General features: G+C 39.5%; 1 protein-coding gene across 4 annotated transcripts in view; it reads left to right on the top strand.

Moving 5' to 3' along the window:
* Positions 1–17907, top strand: part of PDE4DIP (phosphodiesterase 4D interacting protein) — a 233670-nt gene extending 215763 nt beyond the window's left edge. For 3 of the 4 annotated variants that reach the window (XM_074263257.1, XM_074263254.1, XM_074263256.1), the window contains 8 exons: positions 247–371; positions 3252–3488; positions 5923–6042; positions 6926–7152; positions 10422–10565; positions 12074–12212; positions 14365–14411; positions 16730–17907. In XM_074263257.1, the coding sequence (XP_074119358.1) occupies positions 247–371; positions 3252–3488; positions 5923–6042; positions 6926–7152; positions 10422–10565; positions 12074–12212; positions 14365–14411; positions 16730–16819 (1129 nt within the window). In that variant the 3' untranslated portion in view covers positions 16820–17907. Of the gene's footprint in view, positions 1–246; positions 372–3251; positions 3489–5922; positions 6043–6925; positions 7153–10421; positions 10566–12073; positions 12213–14364; positions 14412–16674 lie in introns of all 4 variants that reach the window. The other variant, XM_074263255.1, reaches the window with a different exon arrangement.

The following is a 17907-nucleotide window of genomic DNA, read 5'->3' on the forward strand; positions in this document are numbered from 1 at the left end:
AAGATTTGAATTCAGATCTGCCGCCTAATTGCCCTAATAGATGCAATTCTGCTGAGAGTGCTCTGTGGGGCTTCTCTTGCTCTAACACAGAAAGCCTTCATGGTAGCTGTTTGTACCCCCATATCTGGGTTTAGGGGTATATACCTGCACACCCCCACCTGCCTCTGAGGATCCCTGGAGCACAGAGGTGCTATCCTGCAGAACCCCCCGTGTTTGTATAAAGCCTATGCCTCTTTCTCTCGGTAGGCTACAGCACAAAGTACTCCTCCTCCAGGAGCAGTGTGACGAGAACCAGCGGCTCTTCCAGTCCCTCCAGTCCGAGCTGAAGGTCTATGAAACATATTTTGGCAGTTCCAAGCAGGGGCTGAAGGGTAAGTGGTTTCCTCCCCAGCTGCCCCCTGCCCCAGCTCTCTGCCTGGGAGAGATGGAGCATTCCTTCCTGGAGACTATGACAACAGATGGGCTGAGGCTTTGGGAAGAGGGAAGGACGATGGGAGGAGGAGCATTTCAGACACAAATCCCAGGGATGAGCAGTCTTCCATGGAACTGAGGTAGCCTTGACAGTAAGACAGTTAAATCTCATCCCTTCAGGTTACTTAAGCAAAGTGTGAATTATTGAAATGTCCAAGTTATAGGCCAGACAGATTTTTAAAGAAATCCAGTCGTGTTGCCTTCAACTGGATTCCGAGTTTCATATTTAGCAAATTTCAAATATTCATTATGCATAGATCCAATCCAGTAGCCCAAATCCTGCAACTCGTCTTTCTTGTTAATACCTGGTATTTTGGTCCAAAGCCCAGAAAAGCTGGGGGAATTTTCTCTATCCATCACACAGACAAAATGATATTTCAAAATTGTAGCAGAATGTGTTTTCTGTGGGAAAAGTGGGCTTTTTACACAGGCAGATTATTTAGACAAATAAAATGTCTATGATTTTTAATAAGACTGATGCAGTTAGTGGCAGTGCAGAGTTGTGGGAATCCCCTCTTTGATCCGAAATGCAAGTCCAACGTGGAAAAATTTACAAACCCAAAAAGTCTGACTGTCAAAAGGGAAGTTTATTGTTGGCTGAGAAGCCAGCTTTGCTAGGAAGAAGACAGTCTTCTGAGTGGCAAGAGGTCCTGGCAGAGAAATAGAGGTTATCACTGAGAAGAGGGTATCTTTATAGCGGGCAAGAGTTCTAGTGGGCAGCTATGCCAAGAGGAGAGTTCCGTTGGCAAGGCATATTTTCTACTTTGGACTTCTGCAAACTTTTGGAGTTTAAAATTGTCTTTTTACAAGAAATCTGAGACTGGGGTTTCTATTGAATGAGACTACCCCCAGGCCTAGATTTCCAGTTGAATGAGACCACTTAAATTCCAGCTAAATAAGGAGTGGTCTTGGGCTAATCTTAATGAAATCACTTAATTAAATCCATCCCAAAGGGCTCACCCCAAAAGTCAAGAACAGCTTCAGGGTTCATACTCATCAAGACAAAATTGAATTGGGAATTTGCTTACTGTCTCAAGGAAGGGGGAGGAGCAGGAGAGAGAATTTGGAACTCAAAACTTTAAAACATGTTTAAAAATTGTTTTAATATATAATTAAGGGAAAACATATTTTTAAAAAGACTAAGGTTATCAACAATATTCTTGAGGGGCAGTATGCCATAGTGGACAGTAGGGTGGATTTAAAAAAAAATTGAATAGCAATAAATTAAAGCCCAAATTTTAGGCTCAAAAAATTTGTTTTAAATATTAAGGTGAGGGAAAGCCTGCCTTGAGAGCATTTCACAGGAAAAAAAGGTGTGACAGGTTTAATTGAAATAATATTAATGTGAGACAACATTATATATGACCTTACTACATGCTCCATCTCCCATATCTGTACCTTTACAGTGGCCAGATGTAAATTTCCTGCTCTTCTTTGCCTTTTAAAATCCCAACTTTCCCTCAAGGCTAAGCATTGCACATGAACTCTTTTAGATCCACCCTGAGCAGTTAATGCCTTCTCTACTAAATAATCTCATCTATTTTGTATTGTGGTGTAATCAGGAAGATCATTTCAAATTCTCTTACAAGCTACTAATGGTACTCTTACAAGCTACAAGCTAATGGTATTTTCCTTATTGGGAATTCCCTGTATGCATGAAATCACAAATCTGGATTTTTTTTTTTTTTAAGTGAAGATGGATTAATCAGTGGTTTAAGAATCACTAGATTAGAGAAAGAAGCTGGGAGGAAGTGAAAGAAGTGTGTTTAGAGATCATTTAGTTTCACTCTCTCATGTTACAGATGAGAAAATCATAGGATATTAGAAAGTTTAGTACAGAGATGATGAGATGAGCTGGGTCTTAATGACCAAGGGTAAGATTTGGAGGAGAGAACTGATAGGGTAGGATAATGGGCAGCAGAGATGAAAATTGGTATGGTGTGTGTTGAGGACAATTAGCCTAGAGAAGACTGGAATTAGGGATACGTACATTATGGCATCTTTTTCTCCAAAGCTGAAATCTGAAAGAGGGTTTAGACTTTGTCTTCTTGACATAAATCAAAAGGTAGGATTGGTTGCAATGGAAAGAAGCAGATAGGAAATAGGGGAAGGGGATGATGAACTGGACAAAAGCAGCAATAGGAGCAGTTCAGAAGGAGGCACAGTGTCCCCTGTAAATGAATTTACAGGCCTGAAAACCCAGATTGATAAATAAAAAGGTTTATTGTAGAAATTTGGAAGTAAAGCTCAGTTAGAAAGACACCAGGGCCAGAGCTGGCCGCTGGGCGGGCAGGAACCCTTACAGGGCTGGAAGGATACCATGTGTTGACTGGGAGGGCTCTGGCTTGTTTCTTTTATACCTAGAAGAGTTCTAGGCAGGCTTTTCAGTTAGCTCAGATCAGGTGAGGGCTGGGGGAAGCTGAGCTGATGGTGGGGCTGGGCCCCGATATTCAAAGGGTGCCTTTGACCAGGATTTGTGAATCAAGGTTAGCCATGGGTTGGGCAATTAGAAAGGAATCTTAAAGGGACCTCAACCCCATCAAGATATTTCAAAGAAACAATGCTAAGTTTTTAGTGCATATAAGAAGGGAAGGAGAGGAATGATGGATGTAAAGATGATACCAAAATCTCAGGCTTGCCAACATTGGCAGAGATGGTAAATAGAAAAAAAGGGAGTCAGTCTGGAAGGCTGGGGGAAAGTGGAGACTTCTCTCATGAGGGAATGACTCCACTGGAAATGATCACAACAGTGACATCAACATTGTCCCTTAATTTTTCAGCTTACAGCTGGGATATCTGTCCCCAAAGGCCTCTGAGCAATGACCTGAACACGCTTGTGTCAGAGGTTCGAGCTCTTCGAAGTCAACTGGAATACAGCATCCAAGTGAACAATTCCCTGAGGCAACAGTTGGAACAGCAGTTGAATGTCAGTTCCCAAAAAGCCAACCTCCACTCTTCCTATGAGACCCAGGATTTGTCTGTCATTAACCCTGAGGGCAAGTGGCAATTCTTCCAAGGTAGGATACAAATTTCAAATATAGGGGTGAAGAACTGGAGATAATTGGGTTGTTTCCAGAGTCTAAACTCAAAATGTAGATTGAGCCCTAATGAAATCATCATCATCATCATTAATTATCGTCCATCTGAAGGGTGTTCTCAATTATAAAATGGGGATAATGGGAAAATAATAGCCCCTATCTCCCAGGATTGTTGTGAAGCTCAAATGAGTTAATAATAGTAATGTGCTTGGTACAGTGCCTGGTACGTAGTTAGCACTATATAATATTACTATTATGTAATTGTTTGATACTTAAGTAGGTGAGCCTGTAGTAGTTCAGATATTTTACAGATGAAGAAACCAAGTTTTGAGTTTTCCAAGATTAATCTCCAGCTAGCAAATGCTAAAATTCAGGATTAACTAGCTGTATGATCCTGGACAAGTCACTTAATCTTGTTTGCCCCTATTTCTTTGTTTGTAAAATGAGCTGGAGAAGGAAAAGGCAAACCATTCTAGTATCTTTACTAAGAACAGCCCAAATGGGGTCATGAAGAATCGGACACAATTGAAAATGACTCCAAATTCAGTAATCTTCTCACTGTATTATACCAGTGTGTCAGGCTCTGGTTTAAGTCTGTGTGGAAAGAGTTTAAATCTAGCTTGAGTCCTAATTAGTTTTCTTTTGTCAGAGAGGACTTTTTTATTTTTATTTTATTTTATTTTATTTTTTGCCAATGTCACATAAAAATAACTTCACATTCATTAAAATTTTTTTTGAATTTCAAATTTTCTCCCTTCCTCCTTGCTCTCCCTTCCTGAAAACTATAAGCAATTTGATATAGGTTTCATATATATATATATTTATATATATGCAATTATGTAAAACACATTTCCATGTTACTCATCTTGTAAAAGAACCCCCCTCCCAAAAAAAAATCCACCAAAAAAATAAAGTGAAAAATGGTATGCTTCAATCTGTATTCAGACTCCCATTAGTTCTCTCTCTGGAGAAAAATAGTACTTTTCATCATGAGTCCCTGAGAGTTGTCTTGAATCTTTGTAGTTCTGAGAATAACTCAGTCATTCACAGCTGGTCAATGTTCCAGTGCACAATGTGCTCCTGGTTCTGTTCACTTCACTTTGCATCAGTTCATGTAAATCTTGCCAGATTTTTCTGAACATTTTCTGAAATGTTTATCATTTCTTTATAACACAATATTCCACTAAAATCATACTGTAGCTTTGATGGGCATCATCCTTATTCTTATAAGGGAAAAATTCCTCTCAGACTGCTCTTTCATTTGAACTTTTCCTAGGTCACATTCTTTATTTGCCATTATTTTTCATGCTTGCCAACCTGACTTTCCAGGGCTCTGAGCATTTCAGCTCTCAGAGGATCTTTCTCTGATTTCCCCCTGAATATTGTGATCATTGTCACGTTCTAATAATGCCTTCTTGCATACTGTGCCTTCATTCCTCCTTTCCTTTTCTGTCCTGGAAATAGTTAGGCTTCATGTCCACTCATGCTTATTTCTGCTCCAACTCCTGTATCACAGAGAGCCTTTGTAGGAGACTGGAATCCCAGCAAATTGCACTCTCTGTTACGTCTCTCTGTCTCCTACATTCTCTGTATCATACAGACCTTCAATATTCTCCCATTCTTCTCCATCAAGGACTCTCTTTTCCTCCATTCTTTTTTTATATACACACACACTCACGTATGTATATATGTGGGTTTTATGTGTGTGTATGCATCCCTCACTTGCTATGAAATTTTCAAACCAGATTTGGTGAATAGAATGGGCTTTCATTCCTCATAATTTGGCTTGGCAGTTGTTTTTCTATGGAATCCTTTAAAAATATATGAATATTTAAAATTTTATATATGTAATATAAAATGTTAAAAATATTTTAACAGAACAACTAGATTTCAGTCTTTTCCAGTAGTTTGGGGATTCCTCTAAAGGAACCTTTCACAAGAGTCTAATAGGTCCATAATTTATAAAGCAATAGATTGTTATTATAGTGGAGCAGTTTAGTAGGCCTTTTAAAGAATATACCTGGAAAAAAGTATACACATATGCATATTCATATTTAAACACATGTCTATGTATGTATGTATATAGATAAATCTATTGAGAGAAGGGGAGAGGACAGCCAGACAGAGGGAGTATGTCCTGGTCCAAAAATCTTTTGGTTTTTAGGGCCACATCAGGACACATCATTTGCAATAGGACAGATCTACTCTGGCTGAGTATGTGTCTGTCTCTCTTTTTGACTCTATCTTTGACTCTCCCCCCCACCCCATATACACATACATACAAATGTATACGTCTGTATATAGAATGTGTGATTACTGATTTACACTGCTTTAGCAGGCAAAGACTAGATTTGCAAATACTGGTAAAGCACTTTCTGGAAATGCTAATGGCTATGGCTGTCTTTTGGTGCAGATTCAATTTCTTCTCCTCCGGTTCGGGATGTTGGTATGAATATTCCAACTTCAATCTTCTCCACAACCACATCCAAAGATATTGAGCCACAGACCTCCTCCCCCTTCCAGAAAACAAAAGGTAAAAGTATGACAATGGAGCAAAACTGTGACAGCTAGTAGGAATAATGTGTGTATGGTCATATTGACTATATAGATTGCTACACTGTGGTTTATTCTTATGCTCTAAGTTATCATTATTATCATCCAATATACTCCCTAATAAGAATTTCCTACCATTATAGTTTTGTTTTCTTTCTTCAGTATTACCAGAAGTGCTCTGCCCCCTTAACATTTTTCTATTTTTTTCCATTCTGGACCACTAAATCCATTGATGAAGAAGTTTTTCTTTTTTCTTTTTCTATTCTGGAGCACTAAATCTATTGATGAAGAAGTTTTTCTTTTCTTTTTTTTTTTTTTTTTCTATTCTGGACCACTAAATCCATTGATATAGAAGTTTTTCTTTATTTTTTTTTCCATTTGGTCAGCAATTTGTCTGTAATTCTTAGAGTGTAATTTGAGGTGCTGAGAGGTTAGGTTACTTGTCTAGAGTCACAGAGCTATTATGTGAGAGAAGCAGGATTTCACCAGGTCTTTCTAGATCCCAATACTAGCCTTTTAATCACTATTGATACTACTCCTCTGTAAGAGAACATAAATTGATCAGGATTCTTCTATTTTAGCTTTTTCTGCCCTAAAACTATTTATTTTCTTTTTTTCAGTGCTTTTATTTACCAATTATATCTGACTACATGATAATATCAGTATCAGAAAAGGAAAAAGAGGATGTCAACAAGATTAGAAAAAATTGCCTCAATTTACCTGCCCCAAAGATTTTCTAAGAGGTTATTTTTCCAGATGTCAGCCTCTTTCCCTGTTTGGGCTTTTTTTGTCTTTAAAGTATTGTTTGCAGAGTGATGAGTAACATGATTAAGCTTTGAATTGTGCTTTATTGTGCTTTTCAGAAGTGGCTTTGAATATATCCTTTGGAAGTAAGAGCCCTCCCATGCTGGAGGGGGATGCTCCTGATGGCTCATTTTCCAACAAGCATGGCCGCCACGTGATTGGCCACATTGATGACTATAGTGCTCTAAAGCAGCAGATCCTGGAAGGAAAAGTTCTGGTCCATAAGATGGTGTCTCTCATGCAGGTTACTCTCAACTCACCTGCTCTGGAAGCCAAAGGCACTGAGGTAATCAGATCATTGGCTTTTAGAAAATTCTTCCTTTCACACCCTTTTCTTCTCCCCTCTGGGTTCTCCTCTTCTCTCATCCCTCTACATTTCTTCTTTCTCTCCAGGCTTCTTGCCATCTGCTGATTCCTCTGTCCTTTCTTAGTCATCCTTGGTTCAACTGCCTCAATATCAGGCCATTTTCTTTCTAGTTCTTGTGTGGACCATATGAGCTGTATTGTTTTAACTGTAGAAGTCTTCATTTTTTTTTTTTTTTCATCTTGCTCCTTTCCTGACTTCAGATCACAAAGAAGCAAACACACTAGAGAATAGGGTTTAGGTGCTCAGGGAGTATAAGGACAAATGGCAGAGTAGAAATATTAGGTTGATATGGATGCACTGGCATCCTTATGGATTATGGGTAAGTTCAGACTAAGCATTTAGAGTGAAGAATCAGAGAGATTAATCAGGAGATCTTCACATTTGACATGGAACAGTGGAAGGTTCACAGAAGACAGCCTTTAAAAATATTATGCGAGTTATGAGAGAGATTTTTGATGAGCCTGATGGTTAAAAATGGCTGATTATTAAAGATGTTTTTAGTAATAATGCTGCTTTGAACAAGGCTTAAAGGCAAGAAAAAGTAAAAGATTATTCTGAGCTGCTTAGTTTGGAATATCTGATATCCAAATATAATAGGAAAATTGGGCACAGATAATAGTCACAGAGAGGTAGGCAGTTCTCTTATGACAATAGGGATATCCAGTCCCAGTCCAAGATATTTTGTACATAGAGCATGTTACAGCAACAAATGGAGAGAATCATCTGGAAATGAATGAGTAGATTTTTGCATTATCCATTTAAATTCAGTCCCTATCTGGTCATTTTCAATTGTATCTGACTGTTCAAGTCTCCATTTGGGATTTTCTTGGCAAAATTACTAGAGTAGTTTGCCATTTTCTCCTCCAGCTCATTTTATAGATGAGGAAACTGAGGTAAATAAAATGAAGTGACTTGCCTAAGATCACATGGTTGGTAAGTATGCGAGGATAGATTTGAGTTCAGGAAAATGAGTCTTCCTGACCTCATGAAGTCACTGTTCCAATAATATTGTTGCAAAAAAGATTTAAACAAAAGTCTAGTAAAAAGAATACAGCAAAATATTCAAAAAAATTATTCACTATGAAACAGTGTTTCTACTGGAAATAAAGTAGTAGCTTTAGTAACTTAATCTGAATACAAAGTAAGTCCACTTCTCTCCAGCATTTCTATGTAGCAATAATAAAAACCAGGAAAAAAATGATAGGACAATTCTATTCAAAATAATTACAAAAGTGGACCAGAAGGACTGATGAGATAAATAAGAATCTGAAATTAGTTCAGTGTTCAACAACCCCAGGAACACAAATTTTTGAGGTAATGATTCCATATCTGACAAGAATTGCCATGAAATCTAAAAAGTTCAGCAAAAATTGAGACTAGCATCTTATATAGCACAGTAAGTTACAAATCAATTCATTACTTAAATATAAAATATCATAGCATTAAAATATTGGAGGAAAAAGAGTTTTCATAAACAATGGAGAAAGGTAATCACAAAGAGAAAACAGGACATTTTGATTATGTGAAATTAAAATAAACCAACAAAAGCCAAATAGGCTTTATTTCAGTGGGAGGAGAAGAGGGGAAGGGAATCTCTGCATCAAAAATTTTGATAAAAGTAAGGAAGTATGCATGGAAATAACAAACTCTTATTTCCAAGGACTTTTCCTCAATGATGTTATTGTACAGTCCTTCATTCCCAAAGAGCATCAGGTGATGCTGTGAAATGCAAGTGAATTGGATTTAGGTGAGGGAGGGCTGTGCAAGGTCATCTGCCTCATTTTCCCCTCCACAGACATCTGGGTCCAGTAGTCAGATAGAGATCAAGAGGACTGGAGATGACCCTGGATAGGGGGGAGACCTTGGTCTTTTTAAGCTAAAGTCTTTAATAGGTTTCCTTTTGACTGAGGCAACCATCCATCCAGTGATTAAGGCTAGGTAGAAAAGACAGAGAGAGAATTTCCTGTGAAATAATCAACATTGATTGGAAGTAGTTTATGGAGAAGGTGACAGGAAATAATCGATGCAAGTAAAGTCTAGGGTATGAGTCTGTGTTGTTAATAGAGGCCATATGTAAACATTTTGTACAGGATTAACACTACTCATAAAATGTCAGTGAAATTATATGAAAGAAAGAAGGAAGGGAAGGAGGGAGGTAGGGAAGAAGGAGGGAGAAAAGAAAAAGAAGAGAGAAGGAAGGACACATCTTTATTCTTATTTTATGTGTCACTCATTGACTGAGGCAGGGAATACTTGCCTCAATCACTATTTCATAGACCTAGGATGGCAGAAAGATTCAACTTTGTGACAAATCCAAGTTGCCAATCAAGTAGGTGACAAGCCAAGAATAAAATCCAAGGTTCCTGAATTTATGGTCTCTATAAACCCTGAGATGCTCATCTTCACAGACTATTTTAAAGGAGGGGGAGAGATTATTCCAGAGGCAGCTGATCTCCAATAGTGAGGAGGGGAGGGGTGATATGGGCACAGATGGAGACCTAACTACAGAGGAACAAAGGGGAATAAGCATTTATTTTGTGCCTAAGATGTGCCAGGCACTGTGTTAAGCATTTTCAAAATTTATTTTTACAAATTCTCCTTTGATCTTTACAGCAATATTGAGGTAGATTGTAGATTACTCTGATTTTACAGATGAGGAAACTTGAGACAAATAGGGTTAAATGACTAGCCCAGAATAATACAACTAGTAATTGTGTTTGAGGCTGAATTTGAACTCAAGTTTTCTTGATTCTAGTCTCAGTGCTCTACCCATTGCTCCACTTGCTCCATTGCCTTTAAGAATAGAAGAATAGAAGGATTAGGGGCCGTTAGTTGGTATAGTTGATAGAGCAACAACCCTTAAGTCAGGAGGACCTGAGTTGAAATCCGACATCAGGCACTTAATACTTCCTGGCTGTGTGACCCTGGGCAAATATTAACTTAACCAAATATATATATATATAAAATACAATTTTTGAAAAGAATAGAAGGATTTCCATCAGAGGCAGAGAGCTAGAAATAAATCAATCCTTTCTGAGAGAGTTGAGTTATCTAATCAAAAAAGGATTTAAATTTTTTAATTTAGAATTAAATAATTTTAATATTTAAGAATATTCCATTCTCTCAGTCCAAACCTTGACATGGAGAACATGTTCAAAACTTAGATACACATTTGCTTTCTCTCCTAGGTTCTTGCCTCTGGAAGCATCCACCAGCTCCGGGGCAGCACGAGCACCCTGCACCAGATCTTGGAGGAGTCTGCCTCTCTCCTCACCATGTTCTGGAGAGCAGCCCTGCCCAGTGTCCAAAGCCCTATACAGCAGAAGAAAAAGGTGAGGATTGGGAGAGATGTGGAGGGTGTTTCAGGACAGATAGAAGTGCTCCCCGAAGAGAAGCTGTATGAGCGAGAAACAGAAGGGGAACCTGCAGGAGCTAGTCTTAGAAGAGGAGTGTGAATGTGAAGGATCAGCTTGAAGCTGGGTTTTCTGCTTTGTGTTTCCCATATGTATCTCCCTATGGAGTTCCTTTCCCCCCAAATGAGCTGCTCAACTAAAGAAGCAGAAAAGCTTTGGTAAATATTGAAATGAATTCCGCTGGAGATATTAAAAGGTGCTATATTTTTTATTGGTGTTTTCTAGAGCAAAAGCACCAAATATTCACCATTCCTCACTCTCTAATGCCAACACTTATCTGTAGAACTTTTAAATTTACAAATATTATCTTACTTGAGCCTCACAATAGCCCTGGGAGGAAAGTGCTATTATCATTCTCCCCATTTTACAGATGAGGAAACTGAGGCAGGCAGAAATTAAGTGATGTGACTAAGCACAGATAGTAAGTATCTGAAGTTAGGTCTTTCTGACTACGATCCAGCATCTTATCTCCCATGCCACCTAACTTCCATTAAACTACAGCTATTAATACTGTACCCATAATCTGACATAATCACAGACTGCCCTATGAAGTCTTAGGCTGCTCAGCACGACATTGGAAGCCTGGGATATCTTTAGAGCCTTAGAATTCCAGAGGTGGAGGTGGGGAAGGTCTGAGAGATTGACAGTCATTCCAAGGACTCTTCTCTGAGCTGACTTTCAGGTCAGAACAAAATCGATGGACATATTTCAAGGAGTCCATGAACTTGGATGAGAAAAAAATTACATCTTCAATTCCAGTAACCTTTTCCTGAAATTTAGCATGTCCTTCAACTATGAATGTAGGTGATGTACCTTCTGAGAAAGCGATTCATCAGCTTTGGGTCCGTGCCCCAAAAAAGGTTGAGCTCCTGAGCTAGAAAATCTCTAGATTAATCCAGCGCCCCCTTTCTTCCCCTTGTTAGGGATGAGATATTGAATTAAAATTCTAGATCCAACTGTAGATTTTTATTATTTTCAAGGGATTTGGCAAAATCTGATCAACTTAAACACAAAATTTTCCCCAGTCCGTTCATTCTCCTAATTTCTGAATAAATTAACAAATATTTAATGAAAACCCTTCATATAATGACATAGTAACCATGCAAATGATGTTTAAAAAAAAAAAAACCCTGGTAATTGCAAAGAAGATTGCATTTTTTTTTTTTTAATTAAAATTCTGACATGTCATTTCATTCAGGCTCCCAGTTTTTCAGTTTGCCTGCTTTACATGTAGTAAATCCCTATCCCTAAGAAATCCTATTTTCAACCCAGGCTTTCTTGGGAAAGGGAGTATTGATAGCTGTAATGGAGGGAATTCATCCCAGAATTAGAGCTAAGAGGGGTAAGGAATCCTGCTTTGGGCTTTCAGGATTACACAGATTGTGATACTTCAGACATTCTAACAAAGAACCTCATCTTTTCTTTAGGAGGAGTCAATGAAAGGAGAAATTGTAGCGCTGAAAACCAAATTATCTGAGAAAGAGAATCTCCTTCAGAGTACAAATGAACGCCTAAAGGCAGCCAACAAGATGAAGGAGAGCATGGAGCACTTGATTATCAATCAATGTAGGTGTTCCTAGCCAGCACTGCTTGAGAGTGGGAAGGGGGAGAAGCTCTCTATACGTGTCTCTGCCCTTCTGCTATGGAGACCAAAGAGAGTCACATGAATGTGTCCATGGATGGAGTTTTCCTCATGCTCCCATGCCTTCTGTGCTTTGTGTCTATGTGTCAGGCAGCATGCTGGACTCTGGGAATACAAAGATTATGTTTCTGTTCTCAAGGAGCTTACATTCTATCATTTTTTAAAAGTATCCACATAATAGATATATAATATATACAAAGTAAATAGAAAATAATCTGGTGGGACATGGGAAATAGCTGTTGGGGGGAAGTGAAGGTGAGGAGGAAGATCAGGACAAACCCCATAGAGGAAGAGGTCTTGAGCTGAGATTTGAAGCAAAATGTGGAATTTAAGAGATGTAATTGAAGAGGAATCCAAGGATAGGGAAAACTACACAAAGTTTAAAAAAAAAAAAACAGGAAAAATGTGGGATGCAGCAGAAATGTCTGGTTGAATTGTAACAGTGTATGAAGAGGAATAATATGTGATAGAGCCAGAAAATATATATTTGGGTCAGATTAAGAAGAGCTTTAAATGCTAGAAGAATTTGTATTCTATCCTAGGAGTGGTGGGAGTTTCTTGAGCAGGGGAGGGGCAGATTAGATCTGTGTTTTAGGAATTCTGCTTTGGGAGCTGTGTGTTAAGATAGATGGGGGAAGGGAGAGACTGAGGTAAGAATAACCCAATAGCAAGCTATCGTGATTGTCCAGGAAAGAGGTAATAAGGTTTGAAACTTAAGAGGATGGTCATAGAAATAGAGAGGGGAGGTGGATTTGACAAAGTGGGACCTCTGACTGGTTATGGGGAATGAGGGTGAGCAGAGAGTCAAGGAGGGCACTGAGAATGTGAATCTGGATGACTGGAAAGATGGTCCAGACCAGAGAGAGAGAGAAATTAGGCAGAGAAAGGTAGGTTGTTATGGAAACATAATGAGTTCTGTTTTGGACATGTTGAGTAGACATCCAGTTTAAAATGTCTATTAGGTAGTTGTCTATGTAGCTCAGCAGCTGTATATATTAGAATTGTAGAGAGAGAGATGGAAATTGAACCCATGAGAACTAGTGAGTTCACCCAGAGAGTAAAAAACAGGACTGATCTTTTAAACTTATCCATGCTCAGGGGATGGATCTTGGGTGAAGATCCAGCAAAGGAGACTAAGAAAAAGTGAACTGGGAGGAGAAACAAGAGCAGTGTCATGAAAAAACCCAGTGAGCACAGTAGCCAGGAAATGAGCTACTAGGAGGTCAAGACAAAAGGATCGAGAAAAGATAATTGGATATAGCAGATGAGACAACTGATATCTTTGGAGAATGCATTCTCAGTTGTGTGCTAAGGTGAGAATTTTAAAGGATGAGAGAAGAGGTGGGAGCAAATAGTGGGATTCCCCCCTTTAAGGAAGGAGATGAAAAGGAGGGAATGTAAGGTGAAAGACTGAAAAGGGGTATTAGGTGAGGATTTTTATAAATAGGGTTGAATTGGGGGTGGGGCAGAGTTTGTAGACCATATTGGAGCAGAACGTGGATAGATTACAGATTAGAAAGATGGGATGACTGGCAGAATAGGAGAGTATGGGATGAAGGGCAGAGGTAGAGGGGTTGTTCTTTATGAGAAGGGTCATGTCTCATGGAAGACTTGAATAAAAGGAAACGAAGGAAATAAGTCAGAGGATTCTGATGTGTAGAAAAGAGATGAATAGCTTCTTTTATTAGTAACATTGAGGCGAGATCCTTACTGAAGAGGTGAGGGGGAAGCACCAAAGGAGGCTGCGGAACAGAAGATTCAGGGTATGGAGATTTGTTCAGGAAAGAATAAAAAGATTGCTTTGTAGCAGAAAGGCCCAATTGAGGTGAGACAGCTTAAATATGGATCTAAGTCAACATGGTTTTGTGATTTCCTGAAGTACCTTTCAGCAGTAGAATTGGGTGAGGTGGCCAGTGCAGGATAGGATTAGGGGACAAGGAATTCTGTTGAACAGAAATCATAACAGAGAGAAACTGAATGGACCAAGCAAGCTAAGCCAGAGGAACAGCTGTGGTTTGTATGCTAAGCCGAGTGAGTCATTAGCGGACTTCTGATTTTTGCCTTCTTATTTTCCAGTAACTAGGACGCATGATGTTTTGAAGAAGGCAAGGACAAATCTTGAGGTAAGAGAATTGGCAGTGGCCAGCTCCATCAGCTAATCATGGAACCCACTACCACCTCATCCACCAACCTTTACACCTGTAGCCAGGTGGCCACCAAAGCTACAGGTTAGCTTTGAAGGAAACCAGGATCTTTCTAGCACTTAGACTTATCATAGTGGGGCTGCTGTTCTAATTCCCATTTCTTTATCATCTCTGTGCTCTCTCTCTCTCAATGTCAACCTTACCTCCTCTCCATTTCCATCACCCCCTTTTTACTCTGAGCTTGATATCCGAAGAAATGCAATTGGTCCAACCTGGAGGAACAGGGAATGTAAGCAATCATGGCTCTTGGCAACCACAGGAAGAAGGGAGGGAAGGAGCTAAAGTAACAGCAGGACCATCATGGTGGTTCTCTTTGGGAAGAGTGGCTGATTTTAAGCTTGGGAGGTAGAAGTTGGGGGGCAGGATGGGTGGAGATGAGGCTGGCTAGCCACAAGGAATAAAGCTCAAGAAAAGAGATGTAGAAGGGTTGTAATCTCTTGACAGGTCTATCCTATAATAGCTGCATGGGGACATAACTTTCACATTAGGTTTTTTTTCTCATTTCTTCTGCTTCTGAAAGGATGCGATGACTACAATAAAGATAAGCAAGAAGCCCTAGATAACATTACTTGAGTACCTTACACTTTTAATTTCCCTTTGAGGAATGGAGAGTTTTTCTATAAATGTCTTTTCTTTGTCTTTCTTTCTTTTTTTTTTTTAATTTCAATTTGAAGAAACAGTAAAAAAAAAAAAAAGGAAAACAGAAAAGAAATACAAAGAGAACACTGTCATGTGCCCAGATCAGAGTATATTCAAAATATATAACAAATAATTACCAGATTAAGAAAGTTGTATATATATATATATATATATATATATATATATACACATATATATATGTAGAGTAGTAGAAATTATATTCATGATAAAAATTTCTTTATGAAAATTTTCAGATATGATCTCTTAGATTTTATTCTGAAGAGACGAGCTTGAAACCGAAAATAGGAAGTGGCTTAAGGAAAGGAATTTTGATACACATATTGTTGTATCAAAAGGCACGAAGGGGTGAGGATAACTGGGAGAAGACCCTTCTCCAATGAGCTATTTTTAAGTAGAGGGAATAACTTAAAACAAAGGTCAAAGTATTGCCAACCCAACTCCTCAAAATGTTACTCTAAGGACCGTAAAGGATAACCTGGTGTGAAGACCACCTTCAGAAGGGTGGGCTAGGGAATGACTGTTCTTTTACTTGCTAACATCCCTCCTTTCTTTCTTGAACAACCCCTTTCTGTCTTGAGCCCTTTCAGAAGAATACTTCCAAGATTAATTATATAAAGCATCATCCCTCTCCTAGCAAAGGTAACAACAGCCTCTTACATCTGTTTGGTTTTTTCCAGCTTGCTTCCTTTATCTCCGCTGTGGTCAAAGTCTCTTGTGAATTAGTGAAAAGAGTATCTGATTGGCAGTTGGGAGCCCTGGATTCTAATCCAGCTCTGTCACTAGTTGTACAACCAGGGTGCAAACTCAGCCTCTATATCATTCTTCATCTATAAAATAACGAGATCCTATTGGATGCTTACAGGGAAGAAACAGGGAAGAGTTGTTCTCACAGAGTGGGCGCACGGCTCAAGCTTTTCCCCCAGCAGGATGTTCCCTTCTTAATTTGAGCCTTAGATGCTAATTGCCTTTCTCCTTGAACAGAATGAAATACTACCCTTTTGCTCCAAATAGAGGGTACTAATCTGAGACCTTGCTGCTGAGAAATGGGAGTAATTGCAGCAGAGTGGAAAGAGAACCGGGGCTGAGAGCTGGGAGATTGTTTGTTTATAGATCTGGCACTGCTACTAAACAGCTGCATGATCCCGGGTGAATCACTTACCCTCATCTGCAAAATATCAGGGTTGGGTAATAGGAGAGCACTGTAGTATCTGCTTGACATCTTTGATACGTGATTCTGTGGACCCAACTTCAGTAACTGTATACAAGGAGGGCACCCCTAACCCAGGAGGAACCCAAAGTCTAGTCTCTGTCTCCCCTGGCCGATTCTTTTAAATTATTTATAACATTTTAATATATTATATAATATATGAATAAAAACTAATTAATAAAAATTATATAATCTCTTCCTCCAGTGGCTATCCTTGGCTTCTGCTACCCTATTAATTCAATGCAGACTCCAAACACAGCACTCAGTGTCATACGGCTCCAATGACTGATTCTTTGTCTCGGATTCCACCCACAGGTTAACTCCCAAAGAGTTCTGCCCTACACCCAGGTTATGTGACCCTATCTTCCAGGAGCCAGGCAGAAAGCGAAGTCACCACGGGTCCCTGAAGCATCAGGAGGGACGCGCCTGTCCACAATTTGTCCAGCTACCTACACACTGAAAAACATGCAGGTCCCCCTTTGGGAAGCCCCACTGTGGGGCTCAGCTGGACGTGCACGGAAATGGAAAGAACCCAGCAACTCAGTGCTATCAGCATCCTGGCAGGGCCCAACTGGCTCTGGGCAAAAACGTAGAAACTTAGTTTATGGGTGTAGAGCCTAAAATGCTGCTTTTAACTTCGCCTTGGATGGCTTGGATCTGATTCCGAGGGAGCAGAAAGTGTAGATTTCTGCAGCACAAGCTTCTCTCCTCAGTCAACTCAGGGGAAATGCAGCCATCCTCCTCATGCCTTCATGAGGTCGTGGTATGGCCCACAGACACTAGACTTAATTCCTTCGGGAAGTGCATCAATTAGTGCAACTCTAGAAGCATAGTTTCCAATTATGCATGAGCAGTTGCAAGGCTGGCCGCAGGACTGACCTAATCCCCTGGTGCTCACTGTTCACAACTCTTCCTCTCCCTGGAGCAACCTCATTTGGATCATTTATCAGAGATGGATGTGTGGGGAAAAAGATGGGAAGTCACATCCAAAATTGAAGTTTTACCCCTGGAAGACAGTGACTTGTCTGCTTTTGCCTTGTAGTGGAAAGAAATGAGACCCAGAGATCTTAAGCCATTCTCCTCACCCTGAAGCAATGACTTGAGAGACAGCTGGATTCCTGGACTGTTTTCCATCCTTCCAGGCCTAGTTATTTAATAATTTTTTTTCTTTATTTTGTGATAATTTTCACTTGATTTGGTTTATAATGTAAGATGGTTTTGACTTGCTGTATTCCTTTATCTTCACTTTTCCCTCTCTAGAAAAGCAGGAATAGCTGGGCAGGAACTGTCCAGCAAGCCTCCATTTGGTACCTCCATTAGACAGTAACAAAATGCCCATTCTTAAAAGCAAGACGACTCCGGCAGTGGTGAACCCTTCTTTGTGGCGTCTCAGTGCTCGTGGGATATGTATATATGCTGCCATAGGGATGTGAACCACAGGACGGAAAGGAAGCAGGAGATGATCCAGTCTCCTTACTAGGCTGCCTTGCATCCAAGGGGGAGGACAGAGTGTGCGTTTGTTAAGAAATAAAAGTTTTTTCTTCACTT

The sequence above is a fragment of the Sminthopsis crassicaudata genome, chromosome 4 (genome assembly GCF_048593235.1).
Source record: "Sminthopsis crassicaudata isolate SCR6 chromosome 4, ASM4859323v1, whole genome shotgun sequence".
NCBI lineage: Eukaryota > Metazoa > Chordata > Mammalia > Dasyuromorphia > Dasyuridae > Sminthopsis > Sminthopsis crassicaudata.